Source organism: Bos taurus, chromosome 15 (assembly GCF_002263795.3).
Source record: "Bos taurus isolate L1 Dominette 01449 registration number 42190680 breed Hereford chromosome 15, ARS-UCD2.0, whole genome shotgun sequence".
Lineage (NCBI taxonomy): Eukaryota > Metazoa > Chordata > Mammalia > Artiodactyla > Bovidae > Bos > Bos taurus.
The window spans coordinates 81,684,239-81,702,099 of record NC_037342.1 but is presented as its reverse complement, the minus strand read 5'-3'; the positions used below and the strand labels follow the sequence as shown (position 1 = coordinate 81,702,099).

The 17,861-nt window shown below is 39.8% G+C and overlaps 1 protein-coding gene across 1 annotated transcript; it reads left to right on the top strand.

The window, feature by feature from the left end:
- The first annotated feature begins 3,670 nt into the window (after positions 1-3,670).
- Positions 3,671-4,624, top strand: OR5B139 (olfactory receptor family 5 subfamily B member 139). The gene has a single exon (XM_003587030.5). It carries the CDS (start codon positions 3,671-3,673, stop codon positions 4,622-4,624), a length of 954 nt encoding a protein of 317 aa, XP_003587078.1.
- The last annotated feature ends 13,237 nt before the right edge of the window (positions 4,625-17,861 follow it).

Sequence of the window (17,861 nt, the reverse complement as noted above, 5' to 3'; positions counted from 1 at the left end):
CTTTCTGATCAGGGAATATGTTTTTTACATCATTCTAGACCTTAGAATGGAGAAGGAAGTGGCAACCCACTCCAGTGTTCTTGCCTGGAGAATCCCAGGGATGGCGGAGCCTGGTGGGCTGTAGTCCATGGAGTTGCACAGAGTCGGACACGACTGAAGCGACTTAGCAGCAGATCTTAGAAAAGCACACAACCTGATACACTGTAAGGACTTAGGTTGGAGAGAGAATGAATGTTGGATGAATTACTGAACAAATTCCAGCACTTTATGTGGCTTATTAATAGGTGTTATTGATAATTCATATAACTTTTAAATATAGAAGTAATCTCGCATACAGGGTTATCGCTACCATCTTCCTAATTCCATATATATGTGTTAGTATACTGTATTGGTGTTTTTCTTTCTGGCTTACTTCACTCTGTATAATTGGCTCCAGTTTCACCCACCTCATTACAACTGACTCAAATGTATTTTTTTTAATGGCTGATTAGCAAAAGAGACACAGATGTACAGAACAGTCTTTTGGACTCTGTGGGGGCAGGGATGATTTGGGAGAATGGCATTGAAACATGTTTAATATCATATAAGAAATGAATCGCCAGTCCAGGTTTGATGCAGGATACAGGATGCTTGGGGCTGGTGCATTGGGATGACCCAGAGGGATGGTATGGGGAGGGAGGTGGGAGGGGGGTTCAGGATTGGGAGCACATGTACACCCGTGGTGGATTCATGTTGACGTATGGCAAAACCAATACAATATTGTAAAGTAATTAGCTTCTAGTTAAAATGAATAAATAAAAATAATTTTTTTTAAAGTAATCTTTCCTTTCCTTTTCTTTCTTGATAGAGGGAGGAGAGGAATTTTATTGTAAACACATGTGGGTATATTTCTTGTTACTTGACTTGTAATCAGAAAGATAGTATATTAGCTAAATTCCTAGTAGCTAATTGTGTATTTGATTCCAAAACCAACAATTTTAATTTCTCCACATTACTTGTGAATAATGCACACAACAAATTAGTTATTCATGAACAGGTCAATATTACGAATAACATATTTCATGCCCCAGCTGGGGTAGAGTGACTATATATAAAATACTAGGAGAATATTTCTTGGTGATCAAGAACTTGGGCTTTGATTCAAAATGACATGACTTCAAGTATCAATGCTGCTACTTGCTAGATTTATGGACTTCATTGTGTAACTCTTTGTGAGCAAGCTTCACTTCCCCATTTGTGAAATGGGGATAGATAATACATCACAGAGTTGGGTGATAAATCAATGTAGGTATAATACGCACGTATATTTCAGGCGCCTTGAAAATAGAAAGTACTCAGTAGTTTCTGACTATCATTTAATTCATTATTGAAGTTTGTACATCTGCTTATTTAGTATTGATGATGTATATGGGAGATGAATCCAAATTAAGATGAAACAATTTATTACAAGTAACAAAGTGGTCGATGGTGTTCCATAGGTTATAACAGAAAGCTACTGTCTAGAGAGTAGGAGATTTTGAAGACTTCATGGAGGTTTTGAAACTCATGTTATTCTCTGAAGAAACAAATTTGGATTGTACTAAGTGGGATTGACAGCCAGTCATCAGCATAGCCAGAAACTCTCCTCTGGAAATTCCCTTAACCTACTGTCCAGCTGAAATCTGTGTCCTGGGACAGAGCTTCCCTAGCGACCACCTCATTGGTGATAGTCTCTCTCCCCTCTCTTGTTAGTGCTGTACTGTTCCATGATCTTGACTTTACAACATTATCATACTCTTATTTTTTCCTCCAGGCTCCTTCATTTAGGTTTTAATGGTCTTTTCTAGTTTTGTTAATTTAATATGATATGTCAAATTTAAACCATTAGCAAATTGCCAATATAGTTTTTTGGATGGACTGATGCTGAAGCTCTAAATCTTTGGCCACCTGATGTGAAAAACTGACTCATTGGAAAAGACCCTGATGTTGGGAAAGATTGAAGGCAGGAGGAGAAGGGGATGACAGAGGATGAGATGGTTGGATGGTATCACCGACTCAATGCACATGAGTTTGAGTAAACTCCAGGAGTTGGTGATGGACAGGGAGGTCTGGTGTGCTGCAGTCCATGGGGTCACAAAGAGTCAGACATGACTGAGTGACTGAACTGAACTGAATGTAGTTCAAATTAATAAAATCTGATGCAACTGGTCCAATTTTTTATTCAACATTTTTTAGCTAAAAGGAATCTCAAACTCACCACATCTAATCTGAAATCATCTTTCTATTCTTTCTAAAACATCTGTCTCTTCTACACCATTCCCTCTGTTGGTATACAAAAATGGAGTCATCATTGTTTCCCATTTCTCTAAAGTATTACATTCAACACATTGTGAAATCCAGCCAGCTCTATTCTGAAATATATCTAGAACTGAATACTTTCTGATTGCCTCTTTCACTACCAGCCTACTCCAAGCCATCACCATCGGTTACATAGATTAATGAGATTAATGCAAAGAAAAATGAAATGGGTGAAATCAGAGTGTACTAGACCTCAATCTCACATGCAAGTTGTCCTTATCCTCACCTACATTTTGAGTCCCCAGAGATTCTGTCACTACCTTCTAACAGTAAGAATATCTTCATTGATTGTATTCTGTTAAGTGCCAGGCAATGTCGTTACATCCATTTTATAGGTGGATAAACTGAGGCTAAGACACACTAGTTAATATGCAGTGTCATTCAGGGGAAAAAAATGAATTCTTACTTGGAATAGCTATAATGTCCTCTATGTGAGTAGACAATAAATAGTGTATGAAAAGTTGGAGGAAGGCGTGAGTGGAATATGATAGTGGAAGAAATTTGGGGCAGAAACAAATAGAATGCATCGGGATACAGGACATTTGATTTTCTAGTTACCTGGAATTCCTCTCATCTTCTTCTCAAATCAGTGCATAGATGGTAACCTATCCATTATACTTAAAAGCCTGCAATGCCAGTTTGTATTATCTCTCCAGTTTGATAATGAGTTCAAGGAACAACTGATGGACAAATGATATTGAGTAATACCCAACGTCTGTCATCTAGTACAGGATAGAGCAGAAATGTGCATCCAGATGTCTCTATTCTGAACACACACTTTTAACTTTTATTCTCTAGATGTCTTTATTTCTTGTACAGGATTCACTACAGTATCCCAATCTGTGGAAGTTACATATTTTTTGTATCCCATTATCCTTTGAGACTACTAAAGACTAGAAAATGATATACTAAACTATGTTTTAGTAGAATATAACACTGCTCGATACAATAGCAGTAATTGAAATGAAATGAAGTAATTTACAGGATCCTATTTTATTGAGTAGTCTGTCACTGTATAAAAATCTGAATTGTGATGCTAACATATCTAATTTAATAACAAATCCTGTGATTTTCCATAAGTTGCCTTTTGTCTCTGAACTTTAATTTTGATAATTTATTAAGATAGAAGATAGGGTTGTATTACCTCCAAAATCATTTAAGCTAGAACAATCTATTTTTAACCAATGTTTAGAAATTACAGTTTGTTGTTACACCCATGTGAAATTCAAAAAATTCTGATACAAGGTATATATTGGAAATAATGATAATTCTAACTCCGTTGCTAACAAGCTCCTCTTTTCTCATTGCTATAGGCCATTCACATACTTCACAAATGACCCCCATGAAGAACAGTACAGTCGTGACTGAGTTCATTCTCGCCGGGATAACTGATGACCCACAACTGCAGATCCCACTCTTTCTAGTGTTCACGCTCATCTACCTCCTCACTCTGGTTGGGAACCTGGGGGTGATCACGCTGATCCTGCTGGACTCTCGTCTCCACACTCCCATGTACTTCTTTCTTAGCAACCTCGCTCTGGTGGACTTTGCTTACTCCACAGCTGTCACTCCCAAAGTGATGGCAGGATTCCTCACGGGAGACAAGGTCATTTCCTACAATGCTTGTGCTGCTCAGCTTTTCTTCTTTGCTGTCTTTCTCATTATGGAAAGTTTTCTTTTGGCTTCAATGGCCTATGACCGTCATGCAGCGGTGTGTCAACCACTCCATTACACCAACATCATGACACCAAGAGTGTGTTCCTGGATGGTCACAGGGTCCTATGTTCTTAGTTTTCTGGAGGCCTCTGTTCACACTTGGAACATATTCAGTCTGTCTTTCTGCAGATCCAATGTGATTGATCACTTTTTCTGTGATGCTACTCCTCTCCTGGCTCTCTCATGCTCAGAAAGCAACAGAAGTGAGATGGTTTTATTTCTTTTGGTTGGCTTCACTGTTCTCTCTTCTAACCTGGTCATCCTGGTCTCCTATCTGTTTATCTTTGTCACCATTCTGAGGATGCGCTCATCTGAAGGACATCAAAAGGCCTTTTCCACCTGTGCTTCCCACCTCACTGCTGTCTCCATCTTTTATGGGACAGCTTCTTTCATGTACTTTGAGCCCGGCTCCCGCCATTCCATGAGCACAGACAAAATGGCGTCTGTGTTCTACGCCATAGTCATCCCCATGCTGAATCCTCTGATCTATAGTCTGCGGAACAAAGAGGTCAAGAGGGCACTAAAAAAGGCTGTGGGGAAGGCAAAGTCTTCTCTAAGATTCAAAATTTAATTAAATAGAAACACATTTCATACGTACCAATCAAGCTAGGGAAAATAGTGACTTGCTAGACCAACAGGTTTATAAATTATTGATGTACTTTCTCAAATCCTTTATTAAATGTATGATGAAAAGAAAAATAGTTTAGGTAGTATCAACCTTGAACTCAGACATCTTATATAAAATTTCTCTTTAATTGCATTTCATTATTTCACATTATCAGCCCCACTCTCATTTCATTCAATGTATATTAAGTAAATGCCCAAAGAAACATCATTTATGGAAACCTCATGTAAATCACACATTCATGAATGGACAAAAAATGAGTTCAGTATAAATGAGATTAGGCTATTAGAATATATTTGTAATATATATTATATAATTTAATAAAACAATGATTTTGGTGTCTGATAATGCATTCTTAAATAAACTTGGTGCCAAATATCCTGGCTATAGTTTTATTGCTTAACGTTTTGTTTTCTTTTTTTTTCCTGTTTCAATGATAATAAGCATAATTATATGGTCATCTTTAATTTGCTCAATTTTCATATTTGTCAGCTCATTATCCAGAATCTACATCTTCATATGACAATTTGGGGGCTTTCTTGGTGGCTCATTGGAGAAGGCAATGGCCACCCACTCCAGTACTCTTGCCTGGAAAATCCCATGGACGGAGGAGCCTGGTAGGCTGCAGTCCATGGGGTTGCAAAGAGTTGGACACGACTGAGCAACTTCACTTGGTGGCTCAGATGGAAAAGAATCTGCCTGCAATGCAAGAGACCTGGGTTCAATCCCTGGGTCAGGAAAATCCCCTGTAGATGGAAATGGCTACCCATTCCAGTATTCTTGCTGGAGGATCCCATGCACAGAGGAGGCTGGTTAGGTACAGTCTATGGAGTCGCAAAGAGTCAGACGTGACTGAGTGGCTAACACTTTCACTTTCATGAAAATTTTAATTTAAAAATTAGACCAGAGTATAAGACAAGAGAAATAATAATATATGCATATTTTAATTTATGGAAATAAAAATAACATTTGATTAAAAAAAAGATGACTCTGTCATCAGCCTAGGACACATTTTATTTCCATTCCTTCCTGTTTACAGTCAGGCTGCCAACTTAGAGACTGGCATTTAAGCTCAGAGTAGAAGTTGGCCTAGTCCTTGTCAATCTCTGTGAATAATCTAGCCTATGTCTCAATTTTTGGATGTCACAACACAACAAATCATTCTGTGTTATAACAACAATTACGAAGATATTTTTTAAAGAAATCTAAAGATTTAACATCATGATCAGATAAGATTTATTTCATTTATTTCGCATGAATTGTTCACCATCCAGAAATCAATCAATGTGGTAAACCACATTATCAAAAGGAAATACAAAAACCACATGACAGTATCATGGATGCAAATGTCATGCATATTTTGAAAGTAATTGCATTAAATATGTGGATTTCTTTGGGTAGTGTAGCAATGTCAAAAAAGCATTTGACAAAATTGATTGTCCTCTCATGATATAAAATTATCAGTAAAGTGGGTATAGAGGGAACATATCTCAATGTGTAAAGGCATTTTATGGCAAACTCACACCAACATAATCAGTCAGTTCAGTCGCTCAGTCATGTCCAACTCTTTGCAACCCCATGAATCACAGCACGCCAGGCCTCCCTGTCCATTACCAACTCCCAGAGTTTACTCAAACTCACGTCCATGGAGTTGGTGATGCCAAAGGAGATCAGCCCTGGGTGTTCTTTGGAAGGAATGATGCTGAAGCTGAAACTCCAGTATTTTGGCCACCTCATGTGAAGAGTTGACTCATTGGAAAAGACCCTGATGCTGGGAGGGCTTGGGGGCAGGAGAAGAAGGGGACGACAGAGGATGAGGTGGCTGGATGGCATCACCGACTCGATGGACATGAGTCTGAGTAAACTCCGGGAGTTGGTGATGGACATGGAGGTCTGGTGTGCTGCGATTCATGGAGTCGCAAAGAGTCGGACATGACTGAGTGACTGAACTAATTGCAACTTTCATCCTTCACTTATTACATTATACCTTAATATTTATTTTTCTTCATTATATAGCAGTTTAATTCTGATTGATTCCTACTCCTTTTGCTCTTATTGTCAAATATTTTAACTTTACATACAATTAAAACTTTAGAAGATTTTTAAACAATATTTAAAACACAATATATTTATTTGTGCTATTGACATAGTTTTTCCACTATTATTTCTAACTTTCTCTTTTTTTCATTTTGGAACTTTTTCCTAGAAGAACCTCCTTTAGTATTTCTGTCAGGATAGATATACAGGCAATTAGATCATTCCACTCAACCCTGAATTGATTGCTTATGTTGAGAAATCTGCATTCAGTCTCACTGTAGCTCTTACCAAAATAAGTTAGTTTTCTTCTCTGGTTGCTTTTCATATTTACTTTTTGACTTTCATTAAATGAAAATATCATGATGAATCTGAGGAACTCAGGAGTATTTTGAATTACATTGCTACATTTATTCTCAAACATATGCTATATAAATTCCCTGATGGCTCAGATGGTAAAGCGTCTGCCTACAATGCAGGAGACCCAGGTTCGATCCCTTGGTCAGGAAGATACTCTGGAGAAGGAAATGGCAACCCACTCTAGTACTCTTGTCTGGAAAATCCCATGCACGGAGAAGCATGGGAGGCTACAGTCCATAGGGTGGCAAAGAGCCGGACACGACTGAGCAACTTCACTTTCACTATGCTATATAAAGTTTATCGGAGTTCCTTTACAAGTAGGTCCAGAATTAAATAAAGTTGGGAAAACATTGGATTTGTCAAATCTAAACTTAACTTTAGAATCACAGATAAGTAAATACCCTTGAAAGTGTTACACAGCATATTATGAATATTTGAAAAAATATTACCATTGTGAAGAAATAGATGCCCATGGATCAATTTTCAAGACAAACAGTCTCACTGTGATCCACTTCTACCATATACCCATTGTTCTGCACTGTGTATGAACACCGTTCCTAGGAGAAGAGCTGCTGCTGCTGCTAAGTCACTTCAGTCGTGTCCAACTCTATGCGACCCCAGAGACGGCAGCCCACCAGGCTCCCCTGTCCCTGGGATTCTCCAGGCAAGAACACTGGAGTGGGTTGCCATTTCCTTCTCCAATGCATGAAAGTGAAAAGTGAAAGTGAAGTCGCTCAGTTGTGTCTGACCCTCAGCGACGCCATGGACTGCAGCCTACCAGGCTCCTCTGTCCATGGGATTTTCCAGGCAAGAGTACTGGAGTGGGGTGCCATTGCCTTCTCCGTGGAGAAGAGCATAAAGTTTAAATGTCATACATAGGACTTCTATAGCTTGATTTCTCACATGTACCTGCTGTGTGTTCTTTGGAAGTTACTTAACTTCTAAAATGTGTCTTTTTTTCTTATTTTTAAAAGATAATAATAATGCCTATATGGGGTTTTTGTGAGTACTGTATTATTTAGCTTGACATATAATATATGCTCAGCAGTCATATATATGTTATGCAAATAATCTACATTATATATAAGTTAAAGTTAAAGTGACAGTCACTCAGCTGTGTCTGACTCTTTGTGATCCCATGGACTATACAGTCCATTAATTCTCCAGGCCAAAATACTGGAGTGAGTAGTCTTTCCTTTCTCAAGGGGATCCTCCCAACCCAGGGATCGAATCCAGGTCTCCTGCATTGCAGGCAGAATTTTTTACCAGCTGAGACACCAGGGAGCCCACATAATATATATGTGAACACACATATTGTTGTAGCCACATGTTCTGGGAAACAAACTCACTCAGAAGGACAATGCAGATAGTGGAGTGCAGTTTATTTCACCGGCGGGCCCAAGGCAGAGTATCCTCTTAGCCAAGGACCCCAACCAGTTTTTGTGAAAACCTTATATACCCTAAGTGTATAAGGTTCCCTGAAACTACTTTGAACAAAGGAAAAAGAAAGATACAATCAAAGTTAACCAGTGATTCATATGCCTTAAGCTTAGGTAGTTAACACTGGACAATTATCAATAGGCCTGTGGTCATACCCAAATAAGCATAATAGAATGTATGATTCTATTTGATTACACAGATAATTAGGGTATTCTTTTAGGTGATGGAGAGCCCTGGGGCTCTTCCTTCCGGGGGCCTGGTTTTCCAGTTGGTTTGTCATTTCCATAGATATTGGGCATATAGCTCTAAGTCCACATTCCGGCCCAAGATAGAGTCCTGCTTTCAAGATGGAGCCTGTTATAATTCCTCCTTCAACATATATCAGATCAGATCAGTTGCTCAGTCTTGTCTGACTCTTTGCGACCCCATGAATCGCAGCACTCCAGGCCTCCCTGTCCATCACCAACTCCCGGAGTTCACCCAGACTCACGTCCATCGAGTTAGTGATGCCATCCAGCCATCTCATCCTCTGTTGTCCCCTTCTCCTCCTGCCCCCAATCCCTCCCAGCATCAGAGTCTTTTCCAATGAGTCAACTCTTCACAACAGGTGTACATATATATATATTATACTATTAATGAGGACAACATTGCAGTCATTCTAAATGCTAATAGCAACTGACTTGTAATTTTCTGACCATAATCATCACTTTCTATTTGTAGCATAATAATTTGTATGCATGTTCTATATTCCAATTTAAAGCATAAGCTTCTGTGTTTTCTGGGAAAAAAGGATTTAATATTTGTGTGTTCTTAAGGGAGCTTAATAAAAAGAATATAAGCAATAATATTATTTTTGAGTGATTATCACTTTAGGCCATATAATGAGATTATATATAAAAGTTGCCTTCCAAGGATATTGTGATACAGTGATGCGTGCAGTAGTATCATGCCTATGTTACACATGTTTAGAGTTTCATAGTAAAAAATGGGGAATCTGGTATTTATATGTCTGCCTGAACTTTATATGCTCATCTCTCTCACACGATATAGCTGTTGCCCAACCATGGACTTAGAAGAAAGATTCTAATGCATTTCTAATAATAAGTGTAGCAGCTGTTTCTTCCAGGATGAGAACAGTAAACAACAGACACTGGTCGACTAAGATGGTCTCAGTACTCTGGTGTATGAGCATTCCATTCAATCATGCCTCCGTAGTGCAGACATGAGTTACTCAAATTGTTACCAAGTCTAAGCTTGCTCTGTTTGATGCATGAATTGGAGAGGATGAATTACAGGCCAATGAATCAGAGAGGGTTGGGTGACTGAGAAGATACAGACTAATGTCCCAAAATATCCATTTTATGGGGTCTGGATGCCAGGTTCTTTTGTGGATCAGGAAACAAAGTAAAAAGTCCATTAATCTTGCAAGTATATCCAAGGGTGGCAAGCCTCAGGCAGGGGATGTGTTAATTTCTTCCTTCCTGACATCTCCAAATAGACAAGGGTCTGAACAAAGGCTCTTCAGATCAAAAGTTAGGCAGAGGGGCAGGATTCTCTGGGGCGGGCCATTGTGTATGATTTTAGTGACAAAAGCAACTAAAAGCAAGTCAAAGAAACAGAATCAGAACTGATTTTTCCATGCAATACAATATCACAAGGAAAATTCTAGGAATTACTGCACTGAGGCTTTTCAAACTGATAGGCTGTAAGAAATAGATTTTAGGTATGATGGATTCTCCTTGAGAAATAGGTTACGGCTTGGCACACAATGATGCATGTTTCCAAATCAGTGGGAATAAAATGTACTCCAGTCTGAACCTGATTGTCAGTCCCAATGGTTTTTGCTTCATGCAGGACAGGATTTGAGTTATACTAACCAGTTGTCCACGCTGGTCCTATGGTCCACACCAATCATTCCTCCTGATAATTTTGGTGTTTGGGATGGGCATTTTTGTTTGCTTGTATTTGTTAATGAATTTTGTTCTGGAAAGGACACTGAAAACAAACTTTCCAGGAACAAGTCTTGCTAACTGTGCTGCAGTCTCTCTGGCTTCTTTAGATTCTGCCAACTTCCTTGACAACTTGAAGACACTGTACCTTTTCACTTTGTTTGGGCAATCCTGCCTATGCTGTGGAGAAGGAAATGGCAACCCACTCCAGAATTCTTGCCTGGAGAACTGCATGGACAGAGGAGGCTGGTGGGCTACAGTCCATGGTTGCAAAGAATCAGTCACGACTGAGCAACTGTCATTCACGCTTACTATGTCTATTCATCCTTCATGCATTGGCTGAGGTGTTGATTCTCTGAGAAAACCTTCTGCCTGTCATTGAAAGCGTGTTTTTATGGGGCTTCCCTATAGTAGTCAGTGGTTAAAAATCTACCTTGCAACTGCCTTGCAATTTAGGCAACAGATTCAATCCCTGGTCTGGGAACTAAGAGCCCACATGCAGAGGAGAAACTGAGCCCTCTTCACACAACGCAAGATCCCGCCTCATGCAATGAAGATCTCACGGGCCAACTAAGATCTGACACAGTCAAATAAATGAAGATTTTCAAAAGTAGATTTTCATTATTCATTCTCATGTGGGCACCTTGTTCTAATTATAATTTTATATCCTTATTTGTGAGTTTGCTTAATGCTTGTCTTCTCCTGTTAACCTGAGCACGTGAAACTATGAACATGGTTGTTTTGCATGGATATTTACATCCATGGTCAGGATTATGCCTAAACTCATCTGGGACCAATACACAATTGAATGAATGAATGAATAATTTTTGTCAATGGTGCAAATGTTTGAGATGAATTAAGGCATGCAATTCTGTCTGAAATCCATTTGGCTTAATAACAGACTTCTGTACCTGTTATTCCATGTTTATGCCAATATTCAGCCCTAGAAGTATTGTGTAACTTGATTTTAGCATCATCAAAGAGAATTAATTCAAGCTATGTTAATACACTCACGGTCTCCCCCAGCAAGCAGAATCGGATTCCTATGCACACATTCATCACTTTCTGTCCAGTAGTCTGAGATAAGGACCTATTGTTGCTCTCATGGGAGCTTTGTCCCCTGAGAGCTCCATGGGTGTATAACTCTCTCTTTCAGTTCCCAAGCACATTTGGCTTTATATGTAAAAGACCAAGTGCCAGAGTTCCTTGACCATTCATTCACTCAACTGATTGTCAATGCTGTCTATTACCTTGTATGGCATCTCCCCGGAGTGAGATCTCTCCAAACTGGGATCCTTCAGTAATGACCAGGGCAAATACCTGCAAATGCTCATGACTTTGATTGTGATGATCACCATTTTCAAGACACTATAAGGATTCTCTTCTGTTCTCATGCCAGCTGTAGTCTTTCAGTGAGGGTGTTGTTTGGGGCTGTCTTTCTAACATCTCTGTTTTATAAATGAACATATAGTGACTTAAAGCAATTAGGTGACTTATCTGAGGAGACAGATCAGCAACTCTTACCGTACAGTCATGTTAGCTACTTCTGTGGCATTGCTTTTTTTTTTTCTCATTCTCTCTTGGCTCTGAAGAACTTTTCCCCTTTGATCAAAGGCTAAGAAGAACATCTCAATTGAATGTTTCTCATCGTTTATGAATTGAATTTCTGATTTGAGTCTCATACGTGAAATCAATGAATTTTCTTATTCATTGTTCAGGGAGCCAGGTAAGCCTCTGATCAAATCTACAATCTGTATAAATTCTCAGGGCCAGAGGTAACCAGGAAAATATATTAAGGTACCCATTTCCCTCTTGATTTATGCATAACTGAATACTGAATGTTTTGAATGTCACTATATGCTTGTGATATTTAATGACAGACTGAGTCACAAATACCATGGGATTTCTTAAGGAGGATATGCATTTATCTTGTAAAAAAATAAATACATAAAAGGAACAAGAGGTTCCTGAGTCCCTGCTTTGCCATACATGAGCTTGCAGACCTTGGACAAATTGTTAACCCTTTCTCAATTTTAGCTTCCTCTTTTGGAGTATGGTAGTGTTAGCTATCAGAGAAGGCGATGGCACCCCACTCCAGTACTCTTGCCTGGAGAATCCCATGGACAGAGGAGCCTGGTGGGCTGCAGTCCATGGGGTCAGGAAGAGTTGGACACGACTGAGTGACTTCCCTTTCACTTTTCACTTTCATGCATTGGAGAAGGAAATGGCAACCTACTCCAGTGTTCTTGCCTGGAGAATCCCAGGGATGGGGGAGCCTGGTGGGCTGCCATCTATGGGGTCACACAGAGTAATGTTAGTTATGCTGGCTAATCCCAAATTCTTTAAAAGTATCAAATTGGATCACAATTTGAAATTTTATTATAATTTGGAGAATACTTAACAACTTTAATGAAAAAGAGAAGGAATAGAGAGAATAAGATAAGGGGACCCAGGCTAAGTGACCAACTATAAACATGCACTGAAAGGAGAGGTGTAAAAATCACATCAGAATGAAGAATTTATGGGAATGAGGGAGCCCGGACTTTAGTTTTTATTCTGAATATTTGCTTGTATTAGGCACCTAGATTGATTAATTATTAGATCCACTGGCTAGTGAACTATAGCATAAATAAATGAGGCCATGGTACCATCCCACTGGCTTGAAGACAAAAGCAATGCTCTCTGCTTGGGAATGAAAAAATAGGAATGTCTGAAATAAGCAACATTTTTATGTTTCTCTTGGTCTTCTATACTTTCTGACCAGGGAATATGTCCTTTATGTCATTCTAGACCTCATGTATTGTAAGGACTTGGTAGCTGAAGAAAGATGAATGTTGGATGAATTACTGAACAAATTCTAGCATTTTATGTGGCTTATTAATTAGGGTTACTCAAAACTTATGTAACTTTCAAACATATGTAGAGGTATTCTTTCCTTTCCTTTTCTTTCTTGATAGAGGGGAAAGGAATTTGATTGTAAACATGTGGATATAGTCCTTGTCACTCAACTTGGATTCAGAAAGATAGTATATTAGCTAAATTCCCAACAGCTAATTGTATATTTGATTCCAAAAGTCCATGCTCTTTATTTCTCCACATTACTTGTGAACAACACACTCAATAAATTAGTCATTCATGAATCAGCTCAGTTCAGTGCAGTCGCTCACTCGTGTCTGACTCTTTGCAACCCCATGGACTGCAGCACGCCAGGCTTCCCTGTCTATCATCAACTCCCAGAGCCTATGCAAACTCATGTCCATTGAGTCAGTGATGCCATCCAACCATCTCATCCTCTGTCATCCCCTTCTCCTCCTGCCCTCAATCTTCCCCAGTATCAGGGTCTTTTCCAATGAGTCAGCTCTTCCCATCAGTTTGCCAAAGTATTGGAGTTTCAGCTTCAACATCAGTCCTTCCAATGAACACACAGGACTGATCTCCTTTAGGATGGACTGCTTGGATCTCTTTGCAGTCCAAGGGACTCTCAAGAGTCTTCTCCAACACCACAGTTCAAAAACATCAATTCTTTGGAGCTCAGCATTCTTTACTTATTCATGAATAGGCCAATATAATGAATAACATTTCTGTGCCCAGGGCTGGGGTAAGAGATTACATATAAAATATAAGGAAAATATTTCTTAGTGTTCAAAATCTCAAGCTTTGATTCAAAATGACGTTATTTCAAATACCAGCTCTGCTATTAGATGGTTTAATGGACTTCATTATGTAACTCCTTGTCAGCAAGCTTCAGTTTCCCCATATGTTAAATGGGAATAATACCTCACATGGTTGGGTGATAAATCAATGGAGGTATAGCATGCATGAGGTTCCCTGAACATAGAAAGTGCTCAGTCGTTTCTAGCTACCATAGTTCATTATTTAAGTTTGTACATCTGCTTATATAGTATTGAAGTCCTATATGTGAGATACAGCTTAGATTAAGACAAAACAAATTATTATAAGTAACAAAGTGACCAATGGTGCTCCATAGGTTATAACAGAATGGCAGTGTTTAGCAGAGAAGGCAATGGCACCCCACTCCAGTACTCTTGCCTGGAAAGTCTCATGGATGGAGGAGCCCGGTAGGCTGCAGTCCATGGGGTCAGAAAGAGTTGGACACGACTGAGCGACTTCCCTTTCACTTTCATGCATTGGAGAAGGAAATGGCAACCCCCTCCAGTGTTCTTGCCTGGAGAATCCCAGGGATGGGGGAGCCTGGTAGGCTGCCGTCTATGGGGTCGCACAGAGCTGGACACGACTGAAGTGACTTAGCAGCAGCCGCAGCAGTTTTAGAAAGGAGTTTTTGAAGACTTCATGGAAGCTTTGAAACTCATGTTATTCTTTGAAGAACAAATTTGAATTGTACTAAGGGCACAGAACATCTTGTACCCTTTTAAACTATGTCCTGAATATCCAATATGTGGTGGCCCAATCAAACAAAAAAATGTAAAAAGGATTGCTAAAATGTCAACACGTGGTTTAAAGACATTTTATCATTCTACCTTTTCAGTAGATTAATGTTAACACAGGAATGTGCTTGAAACTATTTTTTCTCCCCTGTAGGAAAGTGCAGGATTAAGACTCCCTTCTTCATTTTGTTGAGAAGAAAGATGGTAAAAAAATAAAATAAAATAAAATGCTTTCAGTACATTCTACCCCCACCCCCAGATTTGCGGGACATCTAATATGAGTATTGATTAAGGTAAGTAGGAACCAAGAGGGTGTCTTCTCTGAATGATAATGCCTCCCAGTGGCCCCCCTACCACCAGCAGCAGGAGTAAAGATGGAGTGGACAGCTGCAGGCTCCTGTCAAGACTTTCACCCTCCCCTTCCCCCCACAACCTCCTAGCCTGGTTGCCACCCTCTAGACCATCTAATCTAGAGATTAGACCTGAGGACTAATCTCCTGATTCTCTTTACTGGTGTGTCATTCACCAAGCTGAGGAATTCAAGTCAGCCCTAAACTCCTGTTAAATAATGTCCACATCTCTTCATATCCCTCTTTCTAAACCCAGCAGCCACTCCTGCCCAAATCCTGAAATCACTCTACTGTTCCTTCTGGAATTTACAGAAGGATTTACATTTATCAGCATAACCAGGATATCTGGACGCTCCCTTTACCAACTGCTGCTAAGTCACGTCAGTCGTGTCCGACTCTGTGTGACCCCATAGATGGCAGCCCAACAGGCTCCTCTGTCCCTGGGATTCTCCAGGCAAGAATACTGGAGTGGGTTGCCATTTCCTTCTCCAATGCATGAAAGTGAAAAGTGAAAGTGAAGTTGCTCAGTCATGCCTGACTCCTAGCGACCCCATGGACTGGAGCCTACCAGGCTCCTCCCTCCATGGGATTTTCCAGGCAAGAGTACTGGAGTGGGGTGCCATTGCCTTCTCTTTACCAACTAGTCCACCTGAAATCTGTGTCCTGGGGCAGGGCTTCCCTTGCAGCCATCTCTGTGGTGACAATTTTCATTCTCACTTTCCTCTTAATGCTTTATAGTTCCATGTTCTTAAATTTGTAACATTATCATACTCTGATTTTTTTCTCTAAACTCTTTCCTTTAATGGTCTGAGTTAGATGTGTGGATTTAATATGATATATGAAGGTTAAACAAGTAGCAAATAGCCAATATAATTAGAATTAATAAATTCCGATGCAACCAGTCCAATTGTTTATGCAGCCCTTCTAAGTTAGATGGCCAAGAAGAATCTCCAACTCACCATGACTAATCTGAAATCATCATTCTTGCTCTTCCTCAAACATCTGCTTCTTCTACTCCATTCCCTTCACGATTCATACGAACAAATGGAATCATTTTTCCCTCTTTCTCTAATATCCTCTCTAAACTCCAGCAAGCTCTACTTTATAGAAATATATCTAGAGTTTGGTAATGTCTCCTTGCCTTTCTCCCTACCACCTTGCTCCACACCATCATCTATTGCATAGGTTAATGAGACGAATGCAGAGAATATGAATTGGGTGAAATTATAGCATCCCACACTTCATTCTCGACATGAGAGCTTTCCTTAACCTCAGACCTTACGTATTACCATCCGAGCCAGAGCCCTGGGTCAATAAGATACATAGAATGTATAATTCCACTCCACTGGAATGCATCTACCCACTCCAGTATTCTTGCTGGGGATATCCCATAGACAGAGGAGCCTGGCAGGCTAAGGCTATGGGGTCAAAAGAGTTGGAAATGACTGAGCAACTGAACATATTAAGTCCCTTGATAGATTCCATCACTATCTTCTAACTGTAAGATTATCTGCATTGATTGAATCCTACTACATGCCATGAAATATTGTTGTATCCACTTTAGATATGGAGAAGCTGAGGCTCAGAAACCTTAGCTAATACACAGGATGACTCAGAAGAATAAATTAATTCATACTCAGTATAGCTGTGCCCACCACTATCTGAGTAGAGGAGAAATATTGTGTGAAAATTAGAGGAAGGCATAAATGGAATATAACAGTGGAAGCGATCTGGAGCAGAAGCAAATGGAGTGAGTGAGGATATAGGATGTTTGATTTACAGTTATCTGCAATTCCTCGATTATAACATCCACTCCTTTAATCAATACAGAAACAAATAACTCTGTCCTAGTCATAGTGTGTAAAAGCCTACCATGCCAGTTTGCATTGTCACTCCAGTTTGATAATGAGTTCAAGGAAAAACTAATGGACAAATGATATTGAGCAATACCCAAAGTCGGTCATCTAGTACAGGATGGAGCAGGATTGTGCATCCAGATGTCTCTAGCTTGGAATCACACTTTTAATGTTTATTCTCTGGATGTCTTTATTCTTTCTACAGGATTTTCTACAGTAGCCCTTTGTGTTGGAATTATACATTCTGTGTATCTTATTGACCTAGAGATCTGGCTCTGATGGTAAAGAATCTGCCCAAAATACAGGAGACCCAGGTTTGATTTCTTGGTCTGGAAGATCTCCTGGAGAAGAGAATGGCTACCCACTCCAGTATTCTTGCCGGGGAGATCCCATAGACAGAGGAGCCTGGCAGGCTAAGGCCATGGGGTCAAAAGAGTTGGAAATGACTGAGCAACTGAACATGTTTCCTATTATCCTCCGAGGCTATTGAAGAATCTGTTCAGTTCAGTCGCTCCATGGACTGCAGCACGCCAGGCCCCCCTGTCCATCACCAACTCCTGGACTTTCTCAAACTCAAGTCCATTGAGTCAGTGATGCCATCCAACCTCTCATCCTCTGTCGTTCCCTTCTCCTCCCGCCTTCAATCTTTCCCAGCATCAGGGTCTTTTCCAATGAGTCAGGTTTGCACATCAGGTGGCCAAAGTATTGGAGTTTCAGCTTCAGCATCAGTCCTTCCAAAGAGTATTTAAGGTTGATTTCCTTTTGGATTGACCAGTTTGATCTCCTTG

Coding starts and splice junctions, on each gene's coding strand:
- OR5B139 (XM_003587030.5), top strand. CDS start 3,671: ATGACCCCCATGAAGAACAGTACAGTCGTGACTGAGTTCATTCTCGCC.